General features: G+C 52.1%; 5 protein-coding genes across 5 annotated transcripts in view; 1 reads left to right on the top strand and 4 right to left on the bottom strand.

Annotated features, from left to right (window-relative positions):
* Positions 1-770: 770 nt before the first annotated feature.
* MONBRDRAFT_7990 (uncharacterized protein) lies at positions 771-2,274 on the bottom strand (the record flags this gene model as incomplete). The annotated part of the gene is made up of 2 exons (XM_001745620.1): positions 771-1,102; positions 2,166-2,274. 2 exons carry the CDS (start codon positions 2,272-2,274, stop codon positions 771-773), a joined length of 441 nt encoding a protein of 146 aa, XP_001745672.1.
* Positions 2,275-3,159: 885 nt separating this feature from the next.
* Positions 3,160-3,903, top strand: MONBRDRAFT_7991 (uncharacterized protein; the record flags this gene model as incomplete). Its single annotated transcript, XM_001745479.1, has 1 exon — positions 3,160-3,903. The coding sequence occupies one exon, from the start codon at positions 3,160-3,162 to the stop codon at positions 3,901-3,903; it is 744 nt and encodes a 247-aa protein (XP_001745531.1).
* A 236-nt stretch (positions 3,904-4,139) lies between these two features.
* On the bottom strand, positions 4,140-5,992 carry MONBRDRAFT_32308 (uncharacterized protein; the record flags this gene model as incomplete). The annotated part of the gene is made up of 7 exons (XM_001745621.1): positions 4,140-4,214; positions 4,258-4,371; positions 4,632-4,709; positions 4,852-5,020; positions 5,161-5,332; positions 5,507-5,784; positions 5,811-5,992. 7 exons carry the CDS (start codon positions 5,990-5,992, stop codon positions 4,140-4,142), a joined length of 1,068 nt encoding a protein of 355 aa, XP_001745673.1.
* Positions 5,993-7,098: 1,106 nt separating this feature from the next.
* MONBRDRAFT_32309 (uncharacterized protein) lies at positions 7,099-12,302 on the bottom strand (the record flags this gene model as incomplete). Its single annotated transcript, XM_001745622.1, has 24 exons — positions 7,099-7,218; positions 7,329-7,358; positions 7,465-7,533; positions 7,659-7,799; positions 7,863-8,048; positions 8,150-8,194; positions 8,330-8,464; positions 8,570-8,611; positions 8,703-8,814; positions 8,974-9,103; positions 9,231-9,339; positions 9,431-9,507; positions 9,681-9,759; positions 9,884-9,982; positions 10,077-10,137; positions 10,249-10,500; positions 10,671-10,735; positions 10,807-10,899; positions 11,014-11,070; positions 11,153-11,230; positions 11,329-11,475; positions 11,567-11,629; positions 11,853-11,967; positions 12,121-12,302. The coding sequence occupies 24 exons, from the start codon at positions 12,300-12,302 to the stop codon at positions 7,099-7,101; spliced, it is 2,487 nt and encodes an 828-aa protein (XP_001745674.1).
* Positions 12,303-12,674: 372 nt separating this feature from the next.
* Positions 12,675-13,169, bottom strand: part of MONBRDRAFT_32310 (uncharacterized protein) — a gene marked incomplete at both ends in the record, with an annotated part of 2,640 nt that continues 2,145 nt past the window's right edge. Inside the window, one exon of the mRNA XM_001745623.1 lies at positions 12,675-12,988. Coding sequence (XP_001745675.1) covers positions 12,675-12,988 — 314 coding nt within the window. The remainder of the gene's footprint in view (positions 12,989-13,169) is intronic.

The raw sequence follows: 13,169 nt of genomic DNA on the forward strand, positions 1-13,169 counted from the left end.
CGAGCCGAAAGCAAAGCTCGGGCCTGTTCTGCTAGGGCCTGATCTGCTCGGGTCTGATCTGCTTGGGCCTGATCTACTCGCGCCGGACTTGATCAAGGCTGATCAACTCGGGTCTGTCTCGGTAGGATCTGTTCTGCTCGGACGTTAGTTGCTCGGGTCTAAGCTGCTCGGGCCGGTTATTGTCGGTTCTGATCTGCTCGGGCCCGTCCTTGTCAGGCCTGATCTGCTCGCGCCGGACTTGATCAAAATAAATAAATAAATCATAAATTTGAACCTCAGAGCCGAAAGCAAAGCTGTGCAACCCCGACATCAACATCAAAACGGCACGCAAAACAACACAAGAGAACAAGCTACATTCATCGGCTTCTATCATGCCAAAAAGTACAAGCACGACGAATCACGCACATAGAAACAAAAATCGTACAAAACGACCAAGTATAACCAGATATACGGCCATTTCAAACACTAGACACATAAAAAGGCAGTCACACATCACAACTGCAAGCCATTACAGCACAAACATAAAGAACACCACGGCACGCTCACATACAACAAGAGACAGCGTCGGGTTGAAAAGGCAACCGACCACAGAAGGAAAAGACATCATACAAAGGACTTTACAAAAATTCAGCAAAAATACCACACAAATACAGCAAAAATTAAAGCAAAGAAAACAAGTCAAGCCATGAAAAGATCACAACGAGAACCACCTAGGGAGCGACAGGTGCACACAGGGATCCCCACAGAGGGACCCCCGAGACGGTGCCTACCTACGACGAGCGCAGGCAGACACCGCCAAAGTGGCGCTGGATGTGGTTAGCGTTCATCTGATGGACCAGCGCCGCAAAGCGACCCTTCCACCGAGGAACAAAGGCCTCATCCAGCCCCGGCTGGTACACACCACGGGCCTCGGCGCAGCGGGCGAGCTGACCAAGCAGATCCACAAAGGAGGAGGCGAACCCACCGGTTGTCGTCATCGCCGCAGGGACGATCAGAGTTTTTCCATGGTTGAAACCGGTGTAGTAGTCGCGCTTCTCCTTTTCGGCTCGGCGAAGGGCAGCGCCCACCTTGATGCAGGCTTGCGAGGTGGTTGGGGGTTGGGCTGTGCGTAAATCCATACAAACTTATGTAGTAAAACAAAGTCGTGAGAGGCGACCCAGAGCTATCGCCCCTCGAACATTCGTCGAACGCGGCAGTCAAAACGTTTCAGGCAAAAGCCTTCACAGTGCTGTCTGATTCTAAAGGCACGCGGGGTCTTCATGTACCCCCCCTCTAAGAGTGCGTGTGTATGTGTGAAACTTAGCTAGTAAAGTCGTCCAGCCTTTGGGCATGAATGCTGACTGTGTGCAAAAGCAGTGGATGTGCTCACATGCGCGGGGAAGGCGGCTTTGACGGTAACCTGATGTGCGAATGTGCCGTGGTGTTTGTGTACCGCCTTGTGTGATAAGCTTGTGGGCATTGTTATTTCTCCTTGTTGGGACACCTGCGGTTGGGCACGAGCTGCACTTTCCCTATCCTCGGGATTGAGCGACTCTACAGCTATTCTAACGGTGCACCCGAGTCGTGTGTCAAAACACACTACTCACCTGGTCTAGTCACTGTGAATGGTTGCCGACCGCAGCTGATTCAATTGACCTTAAGGCATCATCAAAGCTTTCGCTCCGTCCTGATGGACTTCTCTCAAACCTCTCTCAAAACGTTTCTCAAAACGCTTCTTCAAACCTACGCGCTTCCTCGCACCCCAAAACCGGCCTCCAGACTTTCTGGAGCCTGACACACACCCTGTACGAGAAACAAACCAGTACTATAACTCTCGATGTGGGGCAGCTACGCTCACATTATGACATCTCATAGAATCAACAGATCTGCGCGGTTCGAGTAAAAATTCGCCGGCACCCCCTTTGGTGCGACTCCTCTCCAACAACCATTTTTCAAGTTTTGGTACCAATTTTCCAAAGGTAACAACAATAATTATTCTGTATAGCGCTACGAATTTCAACTTTGAAAACTTTACAAAAGTTTAACATAAACTCACAAAACTTTTACATGTACATCCGGATGTATCAGATCCAATGTTAAAAATTTCTGTAGGTCATGCACATCGTGTTGTTGAATTCAATTTCATAATTATTAAATTTTATTGTACGGAAGGAAAGTTTTCACACGATGCGTGGTCCTAATTTTCAGGTGTAACTTTTCATCGATGATGGCGGGCCAGAAAGGGTCGTGGATGCTGTTGGGTGGCGGCACGGTCTTAGTCTTGGGGTGTCTCATGATCTACGTGAACATCCAACTCGGCATATTGCATGGTTTGTGGCAAATGAGATGACTGCTCTCCACTGCCCCTTTTCAGTCGCGTTGCGCGTGCAGTTTTTGGCGTGACATCCTCCAGCACCAGTCAGCTGATTCCTCCCTTTTGCATTGCATGCTTTAGATCGCCTCATCCAGCTTCGTGCGCGAGAAGATCCGATTGAGATCGAGTCCTCAAAGTTCATTGCACACCGAGGCGTGCTGCAGCGCGCTGAGGCCGATTTATATGCGCATCTCAGCGATCCTGCGGCCCACGGTGCGACTCGTCTCATGATAACACGTCTTTGCCTCAAGAGCTCAATGACTCACTCAGACAAAGCTCCACATGCCGGTGGCAATTTGGCTAGCCATGACGTCTTTGCATAACCACCGGTTCTGGCCTGTAGACTTTCGCCGCAATTGCACCGTGAATCCCTCCATTCATTTCGATGCGACCGGTGAATTTTTGCAAGAATGCTCTCCGGTACGTTAGTGAGTGATTGACTGTTATTGCAAAACGTCGTGTTACACTTATATATATGCCACCTCGTTGTGGCATGTTTGGTGGCCAGACAAGAGGCTTTCTGTACAACCAGCCTGTTCAGCAACGATGGCCGTCTTCAGCAGTCATGTGCGTTGCTTTCGCTCAGCTGCCAACCGTCTGAGTGGATTTTCTAGTGCCTCGCGCTTGTGGAAAGAATAGTACTTGTGAAAAATCGGTCTCACAAAGTTTTTCTGGTTGGAACGACTGATCAATCGTGCCACGTGTTTAGGTTGAGCTTGGAAGGACACTGGGACAACTATCGAGTCCGGCGCGATGCCTTTCAACGTGCCGGCCTACAATTGCGGCGGTTTATGGGAGTACCGGGCATGGCGCGATTCAAGCACGAGTATGTTGAGACGACGTATAAGGGCAACCCAGTCTTGGGACGCAAATGGCAAGGCAAACTTGTTTTTCCTCGGCAGCCAGGATACCTAACGCCTGGCGAACAAGGGTATTTAGCAACGATGCGCCAGCTGTTCGAGGAGGCTATGCAAGACCAGAGCATATCAACTTTACTTGTGTTTGACGATGATGCGCTCCTGCACTGCAACTTCACGGAGGCACTTAGTGAGCTGTTGAGTGAGGAGCGATGTGGGAGTTTGGTGGACATTCACGGCACAGGTGGTGTGCTGCTGTTGGGTGCCACGATCTGGATCAACGGCACGTTTCCATCACGAGGCCGATGGACTGGTGGCTGGCGGCAAGTGATGTATGACATTCGAGCGACAGAGAAGCGGACCGGCCGGAGGACGCAGTGCTTCAACGTGGACCGAAAAACCATGGGCACATTTGGTGTAATTTACCATCGGCACACGTTCCCGTACATTATTGAATGGATTCAGCGCGCTGAGAAACCCTTCGACCACATTTGGGCTCATCTGACAGACAAGGGCTTTCCCGTGCGCGCAGCTCGCGATGCCATTGTTGTGCAAGATGTGCGACATGAGTCTTCAGTCGATCCCAGCCGAGGCCTTCAAGAAGACCTCTGGGCTCGGGCCCGCCAGCATCGCTGGGATATGAGCAGGTTCTGCGATCCTGCCACCGGAGCTTCTTTGCAAGTGCCCAAATAATTCTGTATTGGCTTTGCGCCTCAGAAGTTCATAGGTTTGAGTAGTTCCGTTTTGATGTGTCAAAGTTTTTGACGCTGCGTTTGATGTAGATGCATACAAAGAGAGTGACTGGTTTTGTGGTGACTATTGGTTGAAATCGATTATGTTGCAGTCAGGGCCATATTGTAGTCAGCATGGCGGAGATGAAGCACAAGACGCAAAGCACGTGTCACATCGGAAAAGCAAACAGGGTTTGCCTAGTTGTCGGTGCCGCTTGTTTTGAGGCGGGAGAAGCGCTGCTCCAGTTCCGAAGGCGGAACGATGCGTGCGCTCTAAGTCAACCCAACGCACGAGGTATGAGAAGAGTGCCCGTACGAGTCGGAAGCCATGAGCGCTGTGACCCACATCATCAACTGCTTGGGATCGTAGCCGCAGCTTGGCAGCCAACTCGCTCTCTGGAGGCTTGTTTCGGTGCGTCGAAGTTCCTTTCTATTGATGTAAAGAATAGGCGGGCATTGGCACTGTGAATGGAGTGCGCCATATCGTGCTGCGGACAGGCACCGGTGGCTATGGGCCCCATACTCTGATTTCAGTGTGACGGCGCCTGAATTCTGCAAGGCCGTTAGTCGCGGATGCTTTGGGTTCGTGTGCGCTGCGAGTGTGATGCATTTGAATGGCCTGCCATGAAACACAAAGGAGTGAGTAATCGTGCAGGACGGCATCAAAGTGGAACATGAGATTCTACCCACTTTGGCCAGATTGGGCCTATCTTGCAGCGGGGTCTCGTAGGATTCCATGCCTCCAAAGCCCACTGATCTGCGCCGTTGCTATTGTCGAGTTGAGTGGTCATGCAATGTCAAACAATGCATGAGGAGAGAGAGAGGGAGAGAGAGGGAGAGGAGAGGAGATTATCTGCAAACGACTTGCTCCTCTTTCCCTGGCTCAGGGCAGCAAAGAGCCGAGACTGACGCGAGGGGTGCCACCGTTGCTCTGGGGCTTCTCCGATTCGGTCGAGTAGTTGCTTGCTTGATCACTCAGTGGTTCCAGTTCCTCAGCCGGGGACATCCACGTAGGTGCATGCTCCACGTACGCAGCTGCAATCCATCCTTCTTTGCCATGTCGGTCCGCACCTTCCCACCTGGATTCATCGATCAGTCGAAACAGACGGTGAGTCTGGATGATAGAGTCTGAAATCGAAAAAATAAAAGGCGCGGGGAAAAAGCAAGACGCAAAACAGCGGCGCGCATGAAAAAAAAAACAGGCAACATGCTCGCGCACCAGTCATCATTGGCGATGTCATGTACAGTGAGAATGTCGCCCTTCTTGAAAGAGAGCTCCTTGTCAGTCTGGGCAGTGTAGTCGTGGAGGGCACGGACCTTTGGGAAGGGTGCCACATCGTCTGAATCTTCGGGTGTCGACATGCTGAAACGCTGACTTTGCAAAAGGCACTCTGATAAGAACCGAAGCAAGTCACAAAACCATCCAGCTGCCTACGGTCGCACCCAGACCACCATCAAGCAAGACGCTCAAGCCAGGTAGGTAGGTATTCCAGGCGGCTGCTGGCTGGCCCCGCGGATCAATCAACTCTCAGCAGGAAGGATAATGCCGCACGAGCTTTTCTGACGTTTTAAAGACAACAAGAGAGAGAGAGAGAGAGAGAGAGAGAGAGAGAGAGAGAGAGAGAGAGAGAGAGAGAGAGAGAGAGAGAGAGAGAGAGAGAGAGAGAGAGAGAGAGAGAGAGAGAGAGAGAGAGAGAGAGAGAGAGAGAGAGAGAGAGAGAGAGAGAGAGAGAGAGAGAGAGAGAGAGAGAGAGAGAGAGAGAGAGAGAGAGAGAGAGAGAGAGAGATTGATGAATTGGTTTGGTTGAGAGACCCACCAATAATAAATACAAATAAGAGAGGTCTATTATTTTTCTTGATTCTGGTCACTTCTTTCTTGTCTTGTCTTTTTGCTGTTTGCTCTCATTCTGGCAGTGACTGTTTTGGCGTCGCGCGATCTGAGCAATGCAGATTCGGAGCTTGGTCATGAGGATCGCACTGATGTGCGCGCTGCTGGGCGTTGTTGTGGCGAGTGGGCGTCGCCGTCGCACGGCCACAATGGATGATATCATGGAAGCGTGAGTCAAGTCGAGTCAGAGCACCCTATCTACGCGCATGCTGGAATTTGACCTTTTTGTTGTGGGGCCCGGGCTGATCCTCCTTGGCGTGTGTTTGGGCTCTTTAGGGATATGGAGCATCATGGGGTTGAGGACTTTGCATCAGAAGACTTCTTCCATGTCAGTAATCACCCGTGCCTACGGAAAGTGTGTCTAGCTTGCACCGCAGCCCACACCCTCACAACCCTCTTTTTTCGGCTCATTGGTGGCAGATGCACGACTACAATGAGGATGGTCATTTGGACGAGGCCGAGGTGCAAGCGGTAAATAATTTGAGCTGCTTGTTCTTGTATGCTAGATCTCATCTGTCTCCTGCTGCGTGACATTGTTGATGCTTAAACTATTGAATCATTGCCCTCCCCCACCCCACCCCTGACCCTGCAACTTGAAAAGTTTTACAAAGAGGTGGCCAAGAACATGCGGTTCCCGCCAGAAATGGACACGGCCATGATGGAACAGCTGGTCAGTGTGTTCCGTCCATGCTGTACGCTTGGAGTTTGCCCATCCATATCCTCCCACTCATCCAAAATCTCGATGCCCTCAGGTGTGGAACCTAATCGACATCAACAAGGATCGTCGTATCTCGCTGGATGAGTTTCGCCTCGGCCGTACGTGCTGCTACACGTGCACGCATCCTTTTGCTTGTTGATTTCTTTTTTTGGAATCCAAGGGCATTATGCAGAAGCCTCACACGTCGTTGTGGCATGCTTTGCTTTAGTCGACTTGCAAAACCAAGAACGCCACAAAGTTCGTCGCGGTCACTAAAGTCACTGCGCTCAGCAAACTTCAGCTTTGCAGGGACTAAAAGAGTGCTTCAAACGACGCGCCAGGATAATCAATCTTTTTTCTTCTTCTTTGTGCACCCATGTCAACCAAAGCAAACTTTACAATGTTTGGTGATTGCAATTTTGTCTCGGCCCATAAGAACAAAGGCAAGGCACTCTCGCAACTTGCCGCGAGGCAGCGTTGCCACAACGACAGGGTACGGCGACGGTTGGCAAAGGGTCCTCGAGCCATGTAAAACTGGCGAGGGTGCCACAGCAGCAAGCAAGCTAGATGGTCTACAGCATGCTGTTTTCCATGCCAATCAGACTGGCTGCCAGACTGCTGGGCATGACCTGAGACACCTGACCACTGTATTCGGACAGCGCACGGGCTGCCTTCTGGCACTGATCCATCTTCTGCTTGCACAGCAACACATTGACGAGGCAGTGAGGACGAAGAGCGGGAGGGTCGGCCCAAAGCCATAAGTCCAGTGACATAACCAAGGATAAGGTCATGTTCAACCTACCTCTTGCGACTTGGAGAACTGGCTTTGCTTCTGCAAACAGCAAGGAAAAAAAAAATGATGGGAATTTGATCAGTTGTCATGTGGGGATGGCCGCACCCGTGCACCCGCGCCTGAACCTCACAGCCAACCGACGTACCTGCTGGTGAAACTGAAAGTGCCAGCACTTCATGGCGTTGACCAAAAGGTCGGACAAGAACCGGCGGACCTGTGCAGGGTGAGCGGGCAAAACATTGAACTTTCTGTGGGATTGGGTGGAGGCATTCCCGGAAACAGTCCGTGCCAGACGAAAACAAACAAAACAAACAAGCTAACAAACAAACAAAAGCTCACCTCGTCGGGAAGGGCCTTGCAATTGTCGACGCAGGCTCGGACCGACTCGAGCCGGCACGGAATGACATTCAAACGGTCCAGCTCCTGATATAATCGGGACCGCGACAGGTGCGCGTGGAGTTGCAGATGGATGCGTGAATGCTGCATGGTTTTCGCAAGGCGTGGAGCGTGTGAAGGCAACACGATGAAAAACGTTGAACAAACCTGGATGGCCTTTTCACAGCCGATGACATCGCCCTCGCGAGCCGTACGCAAGAGAGTTTGCACACGTAGGAGGAGATTAATCTTTTCCATCAGCTTTTCTTCCCCTGCAAAGCGGCGATGCTGCTGCATCTGTTCAGCCAAAAGCTGCAAGTCTTGAAATTCGGCTGCCGAATGAATGCTGCCCGCCTGATCACACGCGCCGCCAGTATGACCAACATGACTGCGTGAGCTTTGCCTCTTTTGCCATTACACAGCAATGCGAGCAAACATGTACAAAGCTCTCGTACCTGTGATAAGCAGGTCACCATCAGCTCCAGTGCTCGTTTGAGCTCCTACCAAATTGCAACACGGATCAAGTGGCGCATTCAGAAAGGCAATATTGTTGAATGAGCAAATGAATGGTTACAGGGTTTGCGGGTGTGCCTTGCGTCGCGGAATACCGGGCCCGCCCCAGCGGTGACACGTACGTTGGCCATGTCAAAGAGGTTGATGGCGTCAGAAAGGGCGCCCTGCTTCTCCACCGCCAAGGCAATATCGCGGATAAAGGTTCGCAGTTCTTGCTCCCGGCCCTTGAACAGCTGCAAGAGCTGGCCACCATGAATCTGTGAAAGAAGGTACAGTCAATCAAGCCAGCGTTAGAAAGAGAAAGATTGACACGCCAAGCAGCTTCATTGGCACATGGTGCCCGATACCAATCCCAAACAAACCTTGTTGTCATCCCAATGCAGGACGCCGAACAAGTCATTCCACTGTTGTCATGCAAGGGGCATCGTCAAAAGGATGAGGTCGTGCCGTATCTATGTTCAAGGGCTACGCTGGCACATGCCAATGTTTACGTACACGGCGCGTCTTGAGAGCCATATCTTTCACAAGACGATGGAATAGGCGATTCTCAGGAGTACTGTCACCCGACAGACGGCCCTCGTCCTCGTTTGTGCGCCATTGAAGGTCGCTGTACGGGTCACAGACAGGTATGCGTGTGGGGTGAGGATTCTTCTTGTTTCTCGCAGGCAAGAGGAACCACAACTACAGCCAAATTTGCTTTCTCCGCAAGTTGACTGATAGACGGCAAGACAAGACACAGTCTCCCACACATGGTCATACAACGTACCGCATCAGGTAAAGATAATGAAGGGCCGGCTCCACGTCGGTGCAATAGAACGCGTGAACATAGCGCTGCAAAATGAGCCCGAGGTTGATCTGATGGGTTGATGAGGCACCCTGCTCTTCTTCAGCCCGCACTTCAGAGCCAGTTTGGAACACATACACATGATGGAAGCGGGCACGAGCGCCACCAAAGTCGGGTGGACATGAGTTTGAATGAGAGCATTTCGTGTTTATTCCATTTTAACACTCGAGTAGACTTACGGCTGGCAAATTGCATGCTAGGTGTGATGGCCAAAACACCCAGCCAGTACAGAGGCAAGGCAAAGTGGAGGGCCAAGGTGGTGTCACGCAAGGAAAGAAAGTGGACCGCCTACGTTTTGTGAAAGGATGCGAATCAGTCTGATTGTAGGGATGTCGCCTCAAGTAGCACATCCAGCACACCACACGGCGTGTCAACAAACCTTCTCAAACTGCAAGGAGAGGAGCAAAATGCGCAGGTATTTCCAGGGCTCGCGGTCCGCCTGAAAGTGGCTTTCACCTGCCGCGACATGAAACAGTGATTTCAGTTAGCGTAGACAACATGGTGTTGAATCACAGGGCGGGGACAAGCACATGGCAAGTCAAATGGAGGAACAAAGCCTGAAAAGAATTGCAACAGCCCATTTTCTTGTTTGGTCAAAGCATGGCGGGAGGTCCAATGAGAGCACCTACCGTAGGTCTCGGACAAAAGTCGCTGCAGCTGATGCATGGCTGGTGCCACGTCCTTCTCCTCAACGGGTAGCAGAGAAAGCTACAGCAGTTGTGCACGCATGACAACTTAATGAGGGGAGAATGAACAAACAAACAAAAACTACAGCCTCGGCGCGAATACGTGCAAGGCGAACAAGTGCGGACAGGAAGGCAACAAGACGGACCTTAATCCAAATGAAGTCCTCCACATTGACCGCTACCTCGCGATGGGCATCGCGCTCGCGTTCGCAGACACCCAGGATGTTCCACACGGCTCGCTCATACTGCGTTGGGATTGGATGATGCACGTCATGGGGTACAAGGTGAGGTCAAGTGCCAAAGTTTGCAGCTTGAAAGGGGATTGAAGTCAAATCGGACCTTGGCATTGTGGAGGCTGGCCTGACGATAATATTGCTCGACGCTACCTCGGACTCGCGAACTAAACCGAACAGGGAGGGGGCATGAAATGTGCGCAAAGCGGTGAGTGAGGGGGGAGTTGGCACGCAAGCTTTGAGTTGGTAGGTCAAGGCGGGCGGGGGCCCAGGCCTACCGTTTGTTGCTCTTGTATGCATCCAGGCTCTCAATCAAAATGTCCTTTGCATCGAAATAGTTGGCAAACTCGAATGCCAGATCAAGATTGCCAGTACGCAGGCAATAGTAAAGCCGGGCCCAGTCCTGTTCGTTGGAGCCGTTGGCTTCACTTCCTAGAACAATGCGCACGTAATCGTCCACGCCGTCCTTGGAGAGAACGCTGCCTTGGTATTGCCCCTGGTTGAGGGCACGCTTCATGCGTTCCGTGTATCTGAGTCATCATCATCATCATCATCATCATCATCATCATCATCATCATCATCATCATCATCATCATCATCATCATCATCATCAGCGCCAGTCAGGTGAGGGGTAGGCAGACAAACAACAATGCAGATAAATGAAGAACACGGGGGCTTCAAGCTGTGCAGGAAGACCAACCGGGATTCCAGCACTCGGCGGCTGTTCGCGATGAGATGGCCAAGTCGATCCCCAGACCAGCGCTTCTACAAAGGGTAAGGTTGTTGAGCAGAACAGCAAAGGGTGTCGAGACTTGAGTATGGGGCAAGGGTCGTACCTCATAGTGGCCTGCGTCCTCAGGCAAATTGCCCTTTTCATCTTGCAACAGACCGCTGATGATGCTCCACGCGTCCTTGATGTCGTCACGACTCTACAAAATACAACCAAGAGCAACACCCCGGAAAGCAAACCCAGCAAGGCCCAATGTGCACATGAACAGACCGTTCTGGCCACGAGGCCTTGGAACACGAACAAAAACACGTACCGCAACTTCGACTTCGGATGAGCATTCCTTCATTCGCTGCACAAATGGATACGATGCCTGCCAAGAGAGCCCAAGGGGCGAGGAGTCAGACATCAGGCATCGGCTTGGCATGAGACGATATGCGATAGGAGAAACGTACTTCCTGCGCCTGGGCACGAGCGGCATCCATGACCACTTGCGCGTAGCGATGCATGCGAGAATCCATGGAGCTGTAATCCTGCATCGCGGCGGGGGGTCAGTAAAGTCAGTGAGGGGAGGGGTTCGGGCGGTGGACACCACCGGACGAGACAAGATGCAGACCCGTCAAGCTCGTACCATGGGGGCATTGAGATCGCGCGGTTTGACAACGGGCTCCTGGTCAAGCATGCTACCAATCTGCAAAACGTCGCGGATCGAATTCTGCTGCTCTTCCCAGTGATGCTCCATGTGACGTTGGTGGCGCGCACGGAAGTCCTCCTCAGCCTGTGAAAGTGCAATGAGCATGGGCCCACAAACTATCCTCAAACCAGAATAGCCACCTCTCCCTGCCTTTGGTGATTGTTTGAATCCTCACCTTGTTCAGCGAAGTGGTCATGACGGCCATAATGGCATTCTGCCGTTCACTCTTGAGAAAGTCCTAGAGAAACATCCCGCAGGTAAAGAAAGGGAGAGAGAAAGGAAGAGAGAAGGGAAGAGAGAAGGGGAGAGAGAAAGGGAGAGAGAAAGGAAGAGCGTGAGAGGAAAAGAAGAAGAAGAAGAAGAAGAAGAAGAAAGGGCAAGGGTGAACATGGCATGACCCAGACAAAAGGTCAAGTCGGGTGATGGCAAGGATGGTAATGTGGAGCCAAGAGCGTGCCGACCTCGACATTGGCGGGGGTACCGCTGAAGGGCTGCAAGGTTGGCTTGAGGTTGAGTGATTTGATGTTGCGCTCAAAGTCCTCGACGTCAATGCCATGTCGAGCCAGAGGAATTTGACTGAGAAAATGCGGCAAAGAGTCGGGCGCATCAAAATATGAACCGAGCGGGTGGGCCAACTAAGTCGAGCACCAACTGCGAGCTCGCCCGAGAGGGGCATCATCCAATCCTTAAAACAACACAAGAAGAGCCTCAAATCAGGCGGGCACGTACGCTTGGGTTTTGGCATCGCCAGTGCCACGGGCCGTGCGCTGAGCCAAAAGCTTGGCTTCTACTCGGGTTTGCTGGACCGAGCGCTCGAGACGCAGGCCGCCCAAGGCCAGGTTCTGCGAGTTTTGCAGACCTGTATTGGTCTCTCGTGCACGTTGCACGAGGTCTGCGAGAGAAGCTGCCATGCTGGCCAACTAACCCACCGTACCTAGTATCAGAGCATTAACGCAGGGCAATACTTTTAAGAAGCAGCCGCGGCGGCGCTGCATTTCATCTCGCGCCAACACACGGCACGACAACACGCGAGGACATGCCACTGCCGTCGGAAGACGCTCTTCCTCTCTCTGACCTTGTCGAGAACCAAGCGACACAAGCTGAACAAAAAAAAATTCAAGAGAGAGAAAAACGCATGCACAACAGTTGAAAATTAATTCAATTTTGGAGGAGGAGGGAATACTGCCCTTGTTTTTCAACCTTTGACGCCCAATTTTTTGAACCTTTGTTTTTATCAAGGGCAGCCCATTTGCGCGAGCGTGGGTGGTTTTGAGGTGGGCATGTTAAGCACGGCCGCTGAGCGTAGCGGTTTTCTGCTCGTCCTGTACGAGCGCGTCCGAGGCGTATTGCTTGAGGAGCATCTCCTTGCGCCGGCGGAGGAGCAGCTGTTCAATGTCCTTCTGACTTGGCACCACGGGGTGTGACGCTTGTTCGAGTTCGCGCGCAGCACGTTCGGCAGCAGCTCGGGCTGCAACCTCGGCAATGCCGTCTGCTTCCTCATCCTCATCTACTGCCATGCTGCTTCCCGTGCCTTCGACCTCCTCGCGTTGGCGTCGTGCTGCCGAAGCCTTCCATGCTTCCACCGCGGCCGCCATGGCTTGTAATTCGGATGCAGGACGCGGGTGTGAAGTGAGGACAAGAAGAGGCGTTATAGGCTAGGTTAGGCAAGGTAAAAAAAAAAAGAACAAAGAGTGGGTGCAAGTGCAAACGTAGGCTCGTACCATCATCCGCCACGGCGCTCTCAAGCTGGCCAAAAGCCCATCATCCTCATCACGGAG

This window comes from Monosiga brevicollis, genomic scaffold (genome assembly GCF_000002865.3).
Source record: "Monosiga brevicollis MX1 MONBRscaffold_9 genomic scaffold, whole genome shotgun sequence".
NCBI lineage: Eukaryota > Choanoflagellata > Craspedida > Salpingoecidae > Monosiga > Monosiga brevicollis.